This window comes from Bufo bufo, chromosome 3 (genome assembly GCF_905171765.1).
Source record: "Bufo bufo chromosome 3, aBufBuf1.1, whole genome shotgun sequence".
NCBI lineage: Eukaryota > Metazoa > Chordata > Amphibia > Anura > Bufonidae > Bufo > Bufo bufo.
Window position 1 is genome coordinate 700,068,392 of NC_053391.1, and position 18,069 is coordinate 700,086,460.

At 42.8% G+C, this 18,069-nt stretch overlaps 1 protein-coding gene across 1 annotated transcript; it reads right to left on the bottom strand.

The window, feature by feature from the left end:
- Positions 1 to 9,858: 9,858 nt before the first annotated feature.
- On the bottom strand, positions 9,859 to 10,809 carry LOC120994231 (olfactory receptor 52K1-like). The gene has a single exon (XM_040422677.1). The coding sequence runs from the start codon at positions 10,807 to 10,809 to the stop codon at positions 9,859 to 9,861; it is 951 nt and encodes a 316-aa protein (XP_040278611.1).
- Between the last annotated feature and the right edge of the window lie 7,260 nt (positions 10,810 to 18,069).

Sequence of the window (18,069 nt, forward strand, 5' to 3'; positions counted from 1 at the left end):
TGCAGAGCAGACCCGGGTCGGTAAGATCGTGCACGCACCTCATCACAGTGTTGGCGCCTAGAGACTGAGACCAGGCCTGTAGTTAGTTAGGGTTTCTCTTTGTGTCAGGCCGCAAGTGTTACTACTGTTCATTTCAAGGATCCGTAACTTAAAGTGACATTTCACATTGGAGAGCTGATAAAATTGTCACCTTGCCACTCTGTGTTCTCCTTATGCTGCTGCCACCTCCACACTATGTCACCTTGCCACTCTGTGGCCTCCTGATGCTGCTGCTGCCACCTCCACACTGTCATTGTGCCACTCTGAGGTCTCCTTCTGATGCTGCTGCTACCGACACCTCCACACTGTCATTGTGCCACTCTGTGGTCTCCTCATGATGCTGCAAACTCCACAATATGTCACCTTGCCGCTCTGTGGTCTCCTTATGCTGCCGCCACGTCCACACTCTGTCATTTTGCCACTCTGTGCTCTCCTGATGCTGCTTCCACCTCACCACTATGTCATTGTGCCACTCTGTGGACTTCTCATGCTTTTCCCACCCTCCCCACTTCATGACTGGTCCACTATTTTACCTTTTGGACTGGCTGACATTATCATTTATTTGACCCTTCTTCTGATCTGTCAGAAGGAAGGAAAAATGAGACGCACAACGGATCCTGTCTGTGTAGCAGCTGTAAGGCCTGTATGGTCTTATCAGAATTGGCTTCTGATTTGGTAGCCAAAAGCAGGAGTGGGTACAAAACACAGAAGACATGCAAATATTCCATTCATGTGTCATCTCAGTTTTGGATCCACTCCTGTTTTTTTGGGCTTTAGCAATACTGATGGATTACTGACCAAATGCTGACCGAGTGAAGGCGGATGCTCCACAGACAGGATCCGTTTTTTGGGGGTTATTCTGATTGATCAGAGGAAGGGCAAAATAATCAGTGATGTCAACACAAACTTACTGCTGACCCCCTCTCCACTCTGTCGGGGGCTCTACTTGTATAAAGCATTTAATAGAACAGGTTCTGTAGACATCTATGTGGAATCAGCTGATGACGGTGTAAAAGGAGTGCGCTTCTTCTTGGCGCTAACATCGACCCTTAAGGCTGAGTTCATACTGGAGTTATTTGTTCGGTTTTGGCCCCGTGACTGCCCAAATAAGTGAAGTGTGCAGTGATTCTAAGAGCGACGCCTGTCATCTGCATGTCATACGGACTCACAGTATTATTTCACTACCACAGCAGACTCCCTATGCGTGTTACTGAAAGGCACAGGGTTCTACACCGCTATAGAGGCACAGTGTTCTACACCACTATACAGGCACAGTGTTCTACACCACTATACAGGCACAGTGTTCTACACCGCTATACTGGCACAGTGTTCTACACCACTATACAGGCACAGTGTTCTACACCGCTATACAGGCACAGTGTTCTACACCACTATACAGGCACAGTGTTCTACACCGCTATACAGGCACAGTGTTCTACACCACTATACAGGCACAGTGTTCTACACCGCTATACAGGCACAGTGTTCTACAGCACTATACAGGCACAGTGTTCTACACCACTATACAGGCACAGTGTTCTACACCACTATACAGGCACAGTGCTCTACACCGCTATACAGGCACAGTGTTCTACACCACTATACAAGCACAGTGTTCTACACCGCTATACAGGCACAGTGTTCTGCACCACTATACAGGCACAGTGTTCTACACCACTATACAGGCACAGTGTTCTACACCACTATACAGGCACAGTGTTCTACACCGCTATACAGGCACAGCGTCCTACACCGCTATACAGGCACAGTGTTCTACACCGCTATACAGGCACAGTGTTCTACACCACTATACAGGCACAGTGCTCTACACCGCTATACAGGCACAGTGTTCTACACAGCTATACAGGCACAGTGTTCTACACCGCTATACAGGCACAGTGTTCTACACCGCTATACAAGCACAGTGTTCTACACCGCTATACAGGCACAGTGTTCTGCACCACTATACAGGCACAGTGTTCTACACCGCTATACAGGCACAGTGTTCTACACCACTATACAGGCACAGTGTTCTACACCACTATACAGGCACAGTGTTCTACACCACTATACAGGCACAGTGCTCTACACCACTATACAGGCACAGTGTTCTACACCGCTATACAAGCACAGTGTTCTACACCGCTATACAGGCACAGTGTTCTGCACCACTATACAGGCACAGTGTTCTACACCACTATACAGGCACAGTGTTCTACACCACTATACAGGCACAGTGTTCTACACCGCTATACAGGCACAGCGTCCTACACCGCTATACAGGCACAGTGTTCTACACCGCTATACAGGCACAGTGTTCTACACCACTATACAGGCACAGTGCTCTACACCGCTATACAGGCACAGTGTTCTACACAGCTATACAGGCACAGTGTTCTACACCGCTATACAGGCACAGTGTTCTACACCGCTATACAAGCACAGTGTTCTACACCGCTATACAAGCTCTCTGCAGCCAGGAAATAGCCGTTTTTTATTGTGATTCGCCGCAAATCAATTTGTATCGAACCAAAAAAAAAAATAATAATTGGCGAACCGGCCAAATCGAATTTTTGAAAAATGTGCACATCTCTACCAATAAGACGTAGATATATTTCCTTGTAATAACCCCTGTTAATGCCGTTATCACACAGCACTTGCCCCCCAATAACGAGAACGGTTTGCTGGAATTACAGAGCTGTATAATGGCAATTTGGGTCCGCAGTCAGTGCAGCAAGGTGTAATAGGATTGTTCCTATTCCCCAGGCTGTAACCTCCCCTACTGAACCCTGTTCTACATAAAAGCTGTGGAATGATTCCTCCCTATCCTTTCTCTGAACTTCTAAATTGTTTTTTCACCACAATGAAGTCTTTCCTAGAACTGTCCCTGGCGCCTGCTGACGTCTCTCCCTGCACTAAGTACACTGGGAAATGGCAGAATCCAAGATGGCTGAGGCTATTTATAGGGCTGTGACATCACAGGGCTGGCTGGCTGCTGATTGGCTGCATGCATGGCATTGTCGGTGATCCTTCGTTTCCAGAGTTCCTTGCTCCATGTCCTAACGTGTGCAGCAGCCATGCGATTCGTTACCACGAAGCGTGAAGGGATTTGGTGCGAATCTAATTTTTCCTGAAATTCGGATCGAATTCCACTTCGTCAACTTTGATTCGCTCATCTCTAATCATAATATTGCTCAGCCCTAATTATAACATTTATATTATTCTACATGAGTTAAACAAATAGATTCAAATCAACTGGCTAGACCAGACTAACATTAAGTCTGTACTACCAGGGAAACCTAAATCCACAAGCGCTTGCTAGTGCCAACCTATCCATCCAACCAGCCACCATACCGCCTCATCTGCACCTTGTACTATATACTGCTAGATGTGCCACAAGTTATATTTTGCACTTTAAAAAGAGACTGGTATATGTTCACTTCTGGCCTCATTCTTCAATCTACATTTCCACTGCACCGATCCCCAGGGAGCAACAGGGCCACTACCACTCCCATCCTCTGCACAGGCACCTCAGGAACTCACTGCACTTGAATGTAGCAGATGACATGGGACAGTCATACGTGTCTGTTGTAAAGTTATCAGTCTGCAGATGCCACTCCCTGAATCCCTGCACCGGTTATAACTTGTCCCTGGGGATGGAACTAATTGGATATATCCTCTGCATGACAGAGACTTGGCTTTATACAAAGCCTCACAGAACTGCCGGCACGGGGAACCTCAGTATAGACTTGAATCATGGATCCTGAACTGTAAAATATAAATGTATATGATAGAAAGACCAAGGATGACTCCAATCACTCCATCAGTCCCCCCAGGAGCAGGACTCTTCCTGGAGCCACATGGTGAAGACATTTATACAGTTGGCTTCATCAGATCCCTTTATCTCAATCTGAATGTCCCTAACCATCATGCCGCAGGAAGGAGTGCAGACGTCATATTCTGTACCTAGTGGGCAGAGCTTCTCCTCTGCTCAGCATTCCCCCTGCTGGCTAACGGTGGCTTTTCCTTTTTTTTTTGACACGATCCCCTGACTCGTCCCTTTAATATTTAAACCGCACCATCAACACAGGAAGGAAAATACCAGTGAAACATAGAACAAGAGGGACATATGTACACTCGTTCTTTCACTCATGGATAAGCCCAGACCCCAAAATGAATCCATCAGACCAGTCCCCAAGATTCATCCAAGCCCCCTAGCCTTGTAGCAGTGGAATTTGTTGCACTTCAGGTCATCTGTATCCGTACATTTTAAATTAAACACTTTTATGGGCAGCTACAGTACGTCATCCCAGTTTAACCACCAGTCCAGAGCTTGCTCTCCAGTGTAGACAGGCTGTCAGTCTGTCCTGTGTGGAGAACTTCCTGAGAACTACAGGATTACATCACCTATCTAATCCCTCCTTACAGCTCTCAGACATCTCCCCACCGAGCTCTGCCCTCCGTGTTCCTCTGTATGTCCCCCCTTATTTTATAGTGCTGCTGCACATATTGTTTCCACTTTATCTAAGGGAGCAGAGGGCAGTGATATAGTAGGTGAGTCCATACAACTTCCTGCAGCATTACAAAACCGCCCTAACTCACCCTGCTTGTCTGTGCTATCTGCGTGTGTGCTATGTGCAGAATCTCAAGTGTACTCTATGAAATGTAGCTTCACACCGCACTCCTCTTTCTCACACTGCCTGATATCTGTGTGTGCTGTGTGCAGAATCTTCAATATATTCTATGAGATGCAGCTTCAAACTGCTCCCTTTGACTCACACTGTCTATACTATCTGGGTACGCTGTGTGCAGAATCTTCAATGTATTTTATAAGATGCAGCTTCACACTGCTCCCCTTGACTCACACGGTCTATGCTATCTGTGTACGCTGTGTGCAGAATCTTCAATGTATTCTATGAGATGCAGCTTCACACTGCTCCCCTTGACTCACACTGTCTATCCTATCTGTGTGCGCTGTGTGCAGAATCTTCAATGTATTCTATGAGATGCAGCTTCACACTGCTCCCCTTGACTCACACTGTCTATGCTATCTGTGTGCGCTGTGTGCAAAATCTTCAATGTATTCTATGAGATGCAGCTTCACACTGCTCCCTTGACTCACACTGTCTATACTATCTGTGTACGCTGTGTGCAGAATCTTCAATGTATCCTATTAGATGCAGCTTCACACTGCTCCCTTTGACTCACACTGTCTATACTATCTGGGTACGCTGTGTGCAGAATCTTCAATGTATTCTATGAGATGCAGCTTCACACTGCTCCCTTTGACTCACACTGTCTATACTATCTGGGTACGCTGTGTGCAGAATCTTCAATGTATTCTATGAGATGCAGCTTCACACTGCTCCCTTTGACTCACACTGTCTATACTATCTGTGTGTGCTGTGTGCAGAATCTTCAATGTATTCTATGAGATGCAGCTTCACACTGCTACCTTTGACTCACACTGTCTATACTATCTGTGTGTGCTGTGTGCAGAATTTCCAGTCTATTCTATGAGATGCAGCTTCACACTGCTCCCTTTGACTGACACTGTCTATGTTATCTGTGTGTGCTGTGTGCAGAATCTTCAATGTATTCTATGAGATGCAGCTTCACACTGCTCCCCTTGACTCACACTGTCTATACTATCTGGGTACGCTGTGTGCAGAATCTTCAATGTATTCTATGAGATGCAGCTTCACACTGCTCCCCTTGACTCACACTTTCTATGCTATCTGTGTACGCTGTGTGCAGAATCTTCAATGTATTCTATGAGATGCAGCTTCACACTGCTCCCCTTGACTCACACTGTCTATCCTATCTGTGTGTGCTGTGTGCAGAATCTTCAATGTATTCTATGAGTTGCAGCTTCACACTACTCCCATTGACTCACACTGTCTATACTATTTGGGTACGCTGTGTGCAGAATCTTCAATGTATTCTATGAGATGCAGCTTCACACTGTTGTCCACTGCCGCACATTGACTGTCTATATTATCTGTGTGTGCTGTGTGTAGAATTTCCAGTATATTATATGGAATGTAGTTTTACTCTGCTCTCCCCTGATTCACACTGCCTGTCTATACTATCTTTTTTGTATGCAGAATTTCAAGGTTGTCTTATAAGTTGCAGCTTTACACTGCTCTCCCCTGACTCACACTGCCTGTCTATATGATATGTGTGTGTGTTGTATGCAGAATTTTCTGTGGGTCCTATGAGTTACAGCTTTACTCTGCTGCCCCCTAACTCACCATATTATCTAACAGATAATATAGTGACACTGACTGTCTCTTTGATGTGCCTTGTGGAGAGCCTTCTGTGTATTTCTATGTAATGCAGCTTCACACTGCTTTCCCATAACGCACACTGACTGTCTCTTTTGGGTGCCTTGTGGAGAGTTTCCAGTGTATTTCTAAGTGATGCAGCTTAACACTTCTTTCCCATTCCTCCTTACAAGAAAGCCTTATCACAAGCAGGAGAGCAGGGGGAAGCTGCCTAACTTAGGAATACACTGAGACCCTGCAGTTTGAGGGAACAGAATCTATATCACTAGCTGCCAAAATTGCTGAACATATCTGATTTTTATTGAATGTGTATGGCCAGGTAAAGGGTTAACCTATAACATATTAATTCCATCTGAGTTGCAGTCTTCACACCTCTGCGGCTTCTCCTGTGTATCGGATGCAGTTATTCAGAATTAATCTTCCCACTCCAGGGACCTGATTGTTTTCTCTTCTCACTTCCCCCAGGAGCCAAGTCTTGTTAACAAGATGATAATTAGCAGATAATTTTACACATTAACTCCAGTTCTGTAAATGAACATGCAGCTGTGTGAGGAGGAAGCCGTATGCATCATTATCTGAGCTGTAAGGGGTTAAAAGGAATGTACATACGAGTTGCCTTAAAGAATGCAGGAAGGGATGGGGGTGGGAATATGAAAAAATCAATACAGTACAAAGCAAAACAAAGAGCCTCAACTAGGTGGGAGTGACAGTCCCTGTAGAGACTCCTAATGGCGCCCATAAAAGCTGTCACTCTCAGGCCTGAGAAATCAATCAGGCGTGCCATAAATGCCTGGTTGGTGGGGGTCCAAACACAGGGACCGCCACCTATCCCTAATTCCAGGTGGAGCTCCATCACTCTCTATTGATATTTATAAGGATATGATATTTTTGATGTATTTAATCAAAATGCCATACATATTATTTGACACTGATCCTTTGAACGTCCTATGAGCATGCTATGAGTGTCCTTCAAGCATCATATGAACATCCTATGAGCATTCCACCAGAGTCTTACAATTGTCTTATACACATGATATGAGTGTCCTATGAGCACCGTACAAGTGTCCTACAAGCGGCCTAAGAGCATCCAATGACTGTCCATCGAGTGTGCTATGAGTGTCCTACGAGCAACAATATCCAACGAGCATCCTACCAGCTTCCTATGAGCATGCTATGAGCATCCTACAAGTGTCCAACCAGCATGCTATAAGCATTCTACCAGCGTCCTATGAGCTTGCCAAAGACATTAATACATTTCCCTTATAAGAGAATGTCGTCTATGTAGCGCTCACCCCTTACATTTGTAGGGTTTGGACTATATATATATATATATATATATATATATACACATATGTTCCATGTTTGGGCTGATTTACATCTGACTTAATCCGATCATTTTGACACATGATGATAATAGTTGATTACCTTTTCTGGTTAGATTAAAATTCACTGCAAATCTTCACCAAAGTCTGTATATTGGAGCACACACCACCAAACCAAATAGTGTTGGACAGAAGACGAATAAAATAGGATGCTTTATAAATATATGGTTCCATTCCTGAAAGTCAGTTGGGTAAACTGTCATATGACTGAGATGTTATATTACATACACAGATGTTCCTACTAATAGTCCCAAGCACTTACCTGATGTGCTCGCCGAGGCATCTGCACTGAGTCCTCTTGATACCCTTCAGTTACCTTGGGGCAGCTTGAGAGGTGGATTGTAGAGCCCCCTGAATGCAGAGGACACCAACATCTGCACAGCATTGTCAGGTGGTAACACCGGACCTCCAATAGGCATTATTGTATGTACAATTACTTAATCAATGTCAAAAGACCTCCACCCCCTTCAGTGGAGCAAGGATCATTTGTCTACATCCAAGAAGTGTATTCAGTGCCGCATATCAGCTATAGTCACAATGGCTGTGCACTGTCCTCGTTCAGTGTTCAACGTCCCTCCAGAGGGTCCATCCTTGTCCCTCCCACTCTGTGATTCCTTCAAGGAAGTAAAGACAATGAGATGGATACAGGGGATGCACCTATATGGGCCAGTGACTTCACCTCTGGATTATAGGTGGGGGTGCCAGCATAAAGAAATATTAGGCAATTGCATGAAAGACAATTGCTACCATAATGTAATCATCTGAACCTGCTCTGTGACCTGTTGCCAGGGCTGCTGGATTCCCTCACACTCCCTGTTGTGGCTAGAATTATATTCACTGACTGTTGACTGCCATGACTGCTGATGGACAGATAGGTGACCCATGATTTGGGGAATTACTGTGTTCGTTTTCATGGTTTTTATTCTCTAGTGCATTATGGGAGATGTAGTAGATAGAGTAGTGTTTACACCATGCACCACATTTACTGAAACAACCCCAAAAATGGCATCAAATCAAAGTCACGTATTATAGCCTGAAGAACGTAGCTGAGAATGACTGGAGTATAAGGCATGATGTAACAGCTGAACTGTGAAGGCAGCTCTGGAGGTGTCATGATTTCACATGATAAACTGATTGATGTTTCATCTGAAGTTAATTCGCTCATCCCTAATAATAACCAACGACAAATGGGAGATTAATCTGCCATAATAATCTCAATGTCCCCAGGAGATTGCGGTGGGCTATAATACACAGCTGACCTCCTGCTGCAGCTGCCAGGATCAGAGTTAGCTCCGATCCTGGCAGTTTAACTGAAATAGCAACAATGATATCTACAGATGTAGCAGAGTTAGCACACACACACACTTGGTGAGTTCTCACATCTAGTTAATGCGTTATGACTGTGACTGTTAACTCTGCTACATCCGTAAGTGGCTGACTTTTAGACTCTGTCAGTGTACCAGAGACGGGCTATCAATTACACAAATTACAAACTGCATGCACACATTATACATCCATTATACACAATATATAAACATGTACATACACATACATACAAACACACACACATTCCACATACATCCCAAACACATCACACATCCCAGTGGTGGTGTGCAGATCAGAGCCTGCTTCTTGCCTGAGCTGCTCTCTGGGCTCATCCACTTCCCTCTCCTGTTAGTTAATACAAAGCTGCAACCTGCATCCAGTTATAACAGCCATCAGCTCTGGCTGCTGTAACAGTCTGCAGTACAAACATTTGGAGGTGGGGAAAGCAGGACATCGAGAGCCGTAAGTCTTCTCCCCACCTCCACATCTCTACCTGACTTCACCCAAAGGAAAATGCCCCGTCTGGGCCCCACCGCTATGCCTCTGACTCAGCTCTGCAACATATAACATGGCCTTGATGAAAGAACAACATAAACAAGCATAAAATGTCTGTAACAGTAAATTTATACCTAAAAGTCACCTAAAAAGTATCATCAATAATAAAATATCACACAGTTACATAGAAAACAAAAGGTGGCCACTGACGCATGGGAAGAAGAGCAGATGAGTCCAGTGCAGACAGCCAAAGATGAATTCATGATACTCATGTGGTCACTATTGGTCAGTGGACATGATCATTTCACAACACGAGAAACCCACATTGCTTATCTCCTAAATGTTTTCCAGGACTTTACTACACAATCTTTTATTTCATTCATACCTAAACCGTACATGATGGGGTTCACAACTGCAGGCAAAAAGAAGTAAATGCAACTAGAAAGGTTCTGAGAGTCAGGTGAACTGGACATCTCCAGATTGTAGAACATGGAGGTCAGGAGGCCGCAGGAGTAGACAGTAAGAGCCACTAAAAGATGCGTCCCACAAGTATGCAGGGCTTTACGTCGATTACTTCCCCCTGCAATCTTCAGGGCCGTATGGAGAACCCTCAAGTAACAGACCAAGATTATGCTGAGGTCCGAGACAGTGACACCAGTCCTCACCATGAGACCAAACAGTTGAGCTTTCGAGACATCTCCACAAGCCAGGTTGAGGAGCACCACATACTCACAAACAAAGTTCAGAATACGGTTGGACTTACAAAATTGAGCTCTCGAGGCCAAGAAAACCATGACAGACACAAGGATACAATTTCGAGCAAGTCCAACTGTCCACAACTGGAGCAAAGACTTTCTGTTGATTATATTGTAGTATCGCAGGGGGTGACAGATGGCCACAAACCGGTCAAAGGCCATCAACACGAACACCATAGACTTAAACATGAGGGAAGAGTAGGAAAAGAACATTTGCGCCAGGCAGCGGGAGAGAGGAATCACGTTTTGCCTCAAGAAGCTCAATAACATTTCAGGAATGACGGTGGTAGTACTGATGATGTTCATGGTAAGGAGTAGACCGATGAGGATGTACATAGGGGCATGAAGTCTTCTGTTCTTCCAGATGGTGTACTGAATCAGGATACTAAAGACCATGATCAGGACATAGATCACGAAAAATGGGACAATGAGGATCTTGCGGTATACAGTCACCCCAGGAAATGGAAGGAATATAAATTCTGTATACGAGAAAGATGCGTTCTGACCTAGACCGGACCTTTCCATTTTATCGTCCTCCACATCTGACAATGAAAAGAATATTGGTAATTAGGAGAAAATAAAGATAATTGAGCCGGTATAACCTGAGCATCCTCTGGAAAAAAGCTGGTATAGTGTCATAATATTACAACGGCGGTTCTCCTGTACCATTGTACCATCTGCGCGAGTGTCGGCCGCTTGTAGGAACAATTCCGGGCCATCTCTCTATGGCTAATCGATAGGGCCATTGCATCGGGCATGTGGTGTGAATCGCGCTTATGGCTTGTACTCTGCCTCAGTTCTGTATTGCGAAGGGTTATTCATTCACTTGCTGTGTGTGTGTGTGTCTGCATCTGTTGGACTAATGACTCTGTTAACCCTTTAGTGACCAGCCTGTTTTGGACCTTACTGACCAAGCGTTTTTCTTCCTTTTTTCATTGTTGCGTTCCAAGAGCTATATTATTATTTTATTTTTCCGTCTATATAGCTGAATGAGGGCGGGACAAGTTGTAGTTTTAATGGCGCCATTTTGGGGTACACATAACTTTGTGATTAACTCTTTCTGGGTACCCTAACTTTTTTGTAATAAAACCCCTTTGTTTCAAAAGAAAAAAATGTTTTTGCATTGCCGATTCCCAAGACCCATAACTTTTTTAATTTTCTTTCTATGGAGTTGTGTGAGCTATTCTGTAATTTATTATTTTTTTTTTTATGGTGTTCAACGTAGGGGATAATTTACATGATATTTATGTAGTCCGGGTTGTTACGGACGGTGCGTTACCAAATATATGGGGGAATTTTTTTTTTTACTATTTTTTCATAAAAATGCGTTTTTTCAATGGAATAAAAAGCACAATATTTTTTATGGGATTTTTTAAATTTAATAATGGTCCCACAGCTTTTTGATTAATTTTTAAATGCAATGCATTATCCCTATACACTGCGTGCAGAATTATTAGGCAAATGAGTATTTTGACCACATCATCCTCTTTATGCATGTTGTCTTACTCCAAGCTGTATAGGCTCGAAAGCCTACTACCAATTAAGCATATTAGGTGATGTGCATATCTGTAATGAGAAGGGGTGTGGTCTAATGACATCAACACCCTATATTAGGTGTGCATAATTATTAGGCAACTTCCTTTCCTTTGGCAAAATGGGTCAAAAGAAGGACTTGACAGGCTCAGAAAAGTCAAAAATAGTGAGATATCTTGCAGAGGGATGCAGCACTCTTAAAATTGCAAAGCTTCTGAAGCGTGATCATCGAACAATCAAGCGTTTCATTCAAAATAGTCAACAGGGTCGCAAGAAGCGTGTGGAAAAACCAAGGCGCAAAATAACTGCCCATGAACTGAGAAAAGTCAAGCGTGCAGCTGCCAAGATGCCACTTGCCACCAGTTTGGCCATATTTCAGAGCTGCAACATCACTGGAGTGCCCAAAAGCACAAGGTGTGCAATACTCAGAGACATGGCCAAGGTAAGAAAGGCTGAAAGACGACCACCACTGAACAAGACACACAAGCTGAAACGTCAAGGCTGGGCCAAGAAATATCTCAAGACTGATTTTTCTAAGGTTTTATGGACTAAAGAAATGAGAGTGAGTCTTGAAGGGCCAGATGGATTGGCCCGTGGCTGGATTGGTAAAGGGCAGAGAGCTCCAGTCCGACTCAGACGCCAGCAAGGTGGAGGTGGAGTACTGGTTTGGGCTGGTATCATCAAAGATGAGCTTGTGGGGCCTTTTCGGGTTGAGGATGGAGTCAAGCTCAACTCCCAGTCCTACTGCCAGTTTCTGGAAGACACCTTCTTCAAGCAGTGGTACAGGAAGAAGTCTGCATCCTTCAAGAAAAACATGATTTTCATGCAGGACAATGCTCCATCACACGCGTCCAAGTACTCCACAGCGTGGCTGGCAAGAAAGGGTATAAAAGAAGAAAATCTAATGACATGGCCTCCTTGTTCACCTGATCTGAACCCCATTGAGAACCTGTGGTCCATCATCAAATGTGAGAATTACAAGGAGGGAAAACAGTACACCTCTCTGAACAGTGTCTGGGAGGCTGTGGTTGCTGCTGCACGCAATGTTGATGGTGAACAGATCAAAACACTGACAGAATCCATGGATGGCAGGCTTTTGAGTGTCCTTGCAAAGAAAGGTGGCTATATTGGTCACTGATTTGTTTTTGTTTTGTTTTTGAATGTCAGAAATGTATATTTGTGAATGTTGAGATGTTATATTGGTTTCACTGGTAAAAATAAATAATTGAAATGGGTATATATTTGTTTTTTGTTAAGTTGCCTAATAATTATGCACAGTAATAGTCACCTGCACACACAGATATCCCCCTAAAATAGCTAAAACTAAAAACAAACTAAAAACTACTTCCAAAAATATTGAGCTTTGATATTAATGAGTTTTTTGGGTTCATTGAGAACATGGTTGTTGTTCAATAATAAAATTAATCCTCAAAAATACAACTTGCCTAATAATTCTGCACTCCCTGTAGTGCTATTCTGACATTGACCAGCAGGCTGCTCCAGAGAGGTGCACCCTGCTGGAAATTACTCAAGGCTGGTCTGGGGCCTACACGAGACACCAGCCAGCCTTCACGCACATCGGCAACCCACGATCGCATTTGCGGGGTGCCGATGGGAGACAGAGTGTGTCCGCTTCCTCTGTCAGCACTTTACATGCGGTGGGCGCCATTGCTCGTGGCATGTAAAGTGTTAAACAGCCCGGATCGGCAAACCTGCCGTGCAGCGCTTAGACTGGGCCACCTTAAAAAAGCGGCGGCCCAGCCTAAGGCCTCTTAGTGCCCGCCGTAAAAAGGCATATGGGTGGTCACTGAGGGGTTAAGAGTTCTGTGTCAGTTTGGTGAATGTCTCTTGAGAACAATGATCTCACTTGGTTGAGCAACTTTCTTGACTCTCGTGTCTGCGTTGCTTTGTTCTGTTTGGAGTCTGTCTCTGCCTTAGTCCTAGTCCATAGTTTGTGTCTGGATGATCTGTTCCGTGTCACAGTCTGAATCCTGTTCATTGCTAAAGTCTCTTCTGAGTGTTATCTGCATTCTGTCTATTTCTTGTTGGATCGGTCTAATTCTGAAGGTATCTGCTGTGTCTGAACAATGTCCAAGCTCCTGAAGACCCTCTTGCCAAACTCTGCTATGTCTGAGCAGTGTTCAGTTTCCTTAGGTCCGTTCCTGAAATCTGTGTGTCCATGTGCGAGAGGTCCATATGTCTTGGTTCCTATCTGTCCGTCTGCCCCTGTTTTGTGTCTTGTCTTTTCCCTGCCTTGGATTTGCCTGTGCTACGTCTGGTTCTGAATCATCCCTTGCCTGTGTCTCTGGTGATTTGCACTAATGTCCCTGACCTCAGTAGGTCCGCTGCCAAGTACACCAGGACAACTCCAGGATGAAGCGGTCTGGTCGTAAACTCCACATCCCTGTTAAAGGGTGAAACACGAGGAAGCGCAAGTGTAACGCCCTTAGGATTTGGCCAAAGGTCAAACTGGTTACTTGGCACTATGGCTCCACATTCATTGTCTGTACACATGTCTTTAACAATTGTGGACCATGCTGGTATAACCTGGGCATCTCCTGTATATAATTATATATGTACAGCTGGTATAACCTGGGCATCTCCTGTATATAATTATATAGGTACAGCTGGTATAAGTCATACATCTTCTTGTATACAGTGATATGGACCATGCTGGTATAACCTGGGCATATAGTTATACATCTTATTGTATATAGTGATATAGACCATGCTGGTATAACCTGGGTATCTCCTGTATATAATTATATAGGTACAGCTGGTTTAAGTTATACATCTTATTATACTGTATATAGTGATATCAAGCATGCTGGTATAACCTGGGTATCTCCTGTATATAATTATATATGTACAGCTGGTATAACCTGGGTATCTCCTGTATATAATTATATATGTACAGCTGGTATAACCTGGGCATCTCCTGTATATAATTATATATGTACAGCTGGTATAAGTTATACATCTTCTTGTATATAGTGATATGGAGCATGCTGGTATAACCTGGGCATCTCCTGTATATATTTATATATGTACAGCTGGTATAACCTGGGTATCTCCTGTATATAATTATATATGTACAGCTGGTATAACCTGGGTATCTCCTGTATATAATTATATATGTACAGCTGGTATAACCTGGGCATCTCCTGTATATAATTATATATGTACAGCTGGTATAAGTTATACATCTTCTTGTATATAGTGATATGGAGCATGCTGGTATAACCTGGGCATCTCCTGTATATATTTATATATGTACAGCTGGTATAACCTGGGTATCTCCTGAATATAATTATATATGTACAGCTGGTATAAGTTATACATCTTCTTGTATCTAGTGATATGGACCATGCTGGTATAACCTGGGTTTCTCCTGTATATAATTATATATGTACAACTGGTATAAATTATACATCTTCTTGTATACACTCACCTAAAGAATTATTAGGAACACCATACTAATAAGGTGTTGGACCTCCTTTTGCCTTCTGAACTGCCTTAATTCTACGTGGCATTGATTCAACAAGGTGCTGATAGCATTCTTTAGAAATGTTGGCCCATATTGATAGGACAGCATCTTGCAGTTGATGGAGATTTGAGGGATGTACATCCAGGGCACGAAGCTCCCGTTCCACCACATCCCAAAGATGCTCTATTGGGTTGAGATCTGGTGACTGTGGGGCCATTTTAGTGCAGTGAACTCATTGTCATGTTCAAGAAACCAATGTGAAATGATTCGAGCTCTGTGACATGGTGCATTATCCTGCTGGAAGTAGCCATCAGAGGATGGATACATGTTCTCATTCTGTTTACGCCAAATTCGGACTCTACCATTTGAATGTCTCAACAGAAATCGAGACTCATCAGACCAGGCAACATTTTTCCAGTCTTCAACAGTCCAATTTTGGTGAGCTCGTGCAAATTGTAGCCTCTTTTTCCTATTTGTAGTGGAGATGAGTGGTACCCGGTGGGGTCTTCTGCTGTTGTAGCCCATCCGCCTCAAGGTTGTGCGTGTTGTGGCTTCACAAATGCTTTGCTGCAGACCTCGGTTGTAACGAGTGGTTATTTCAGCCAACGTTGCTCTTCTATCAGCTTGAATCAGTCGGCCCATTCTCCTCTGACCTCTAGCATCCACAAGGCATTTTTGCCCACAGGACGGCCGCATACTGGATGTTTTTCCCTTTTCACACCATTCTTTGTAAACCCTAGAAATGGTTGTGCGTGAAAATCCCAGTAACTGAGCAGATTGTGAAATACTCAGACCGGCCCGTCTGGCAACAACAACCATGCCACGCTCAAAATTGCTTAAATCACCTTTCTTTCCCATTCTGACATTCAGTTTGGAGTTCAGGAGATTGTCTTGACCAGGAGCACCCCCCTAAATGCATCGGAGCAACTGCCATGTGATTGGTTGACTAGATAATTGCATTAATGAGAAATAGAACAGGTGTTCCTAATAATTCTTTAGGTGAGTGTATAGTGATATGGAGCATGCTGGTATAACCTGGGCATATCCTGTATATATTTTATATCTGTATAGCTGGTATAACCTGGGTATCTCCTGTATATGATTATAAATTATACATCTTGTATATAGTAATATGGACCATTCTGGTATAACCTGGGTATCTCCTGTATCTAATTATATATGTACAGCTGGTATAACCTGGGTATCTCCTGTATCTAATTATATATGTACAGCTGGTATAACCTGGGTATCTCCTGTATATAATTATATATGTAAAGCTGGTATAAATTATACATCTTCTTGTATATAGTTATATGGACCATGCTGGTATAACCTGGGTATCTCCTGTATCTAATTATATATGTACAGCTGGTATAACCTGGGCATATCCTGTATCTAATTATATATGTACAGCTGGTATAACCTGGGTATCTCCTGTATATAATTATATATGTAAAGCTGGTATAAATTATACATCTTCTTGTATATAGTGATATGGACCATGCTGGTATAACCTGAGTATCTCCTGTATATAATTATATATGTACAGCTGGTATAACCTGGGTATCTCCTGTATATAATTATATATGTACAGCTGGTATAAGTTATACATCTTCTTATATATAGTGATATGGACCATGCTGGTATAACCTGGGCATCTCCTGTATATAATTATATATGTACAGCTGGTATAAGTTATACATCTTCTTATATATAGTGATATGGACCATGCTGGTATAACCTGGGCATCTCCTGTATATAATTATATATGTACAGCTGGTATAAGTTATACATCTTCTTGTATATAGTGATATGGAGCATGCTGGTATAAGCTTGGTATCTCCTGTATATCATTATATATGTACAGCTGGTATAAGCTGGGTATCTCCTGTATATAATTATATATGTACAGCTGGTATAACCTGGGTATCTCCTGTATATAATTATATATGTACAGCTGGTATAACCTGGGTATCTCCTGTATATAATTATATATGTAAAGCTGGTATAAATTATACATCTTCTTGTATATAGTGATATGGACCATTCTGGTATAACCTGGGTATCTCCTGTATATAATTATATATGTACAGCTGGTATAACCTGGGTATCTCCTGTATCTAATTATATATGTACAGCTGGTATACGTTATACATCTTCTTGTATATAGTGATATGGAGCATGCTGGTATAACCTGGGCATCTCCTGTATCTAATTATATATGTACAGCTGGTATAACCTGGGTATCTCCTGTATATCATGATATATGTACAGCTGGTATAACCTGGGTATCTCCTGTATATAATTATATATGTACAGCTGGTATAACCTGGGTATCTCCTGTATATAATTATATATGTACAGCTGGTATACGTTATACATCTTCTTGTATATAGTGATATGGAGCATGCTGGTATAACCTGGGCATCTCCTGTATATAATTATATATGTACAGCTGGTATAACCTGGGTATCTCCTGTATATAATTATATATGTACAGCTGGTATAACCTGGGCATCTCCTGTATATATTTATATATGTACAGCTGGTATAACCTGGGTATCTCCTGTATATAATTATATATGTACAGCTGGTATACGTTATACATCTTCTTGTATATAGTGATATGGAGCATGCTGGTATAACCTGGGTATCTCCTGTATATAATTATATATGTACAGCTGGTATAAGTTATACATCTTCTGTATATAGTGATATGGACCATGCTGGTATAACCTGGGTATCTCCTGTATATAATTATATAT

Coding starts and splice junctions, on each gene's coding strand:
- LOC120994231 (XM_040422677.1), bottom strand. CDS start 10,809: ATGGAAAGGTCCGGTCTAGGTCAGAACGCATCTTTCTCGTATACAGAA.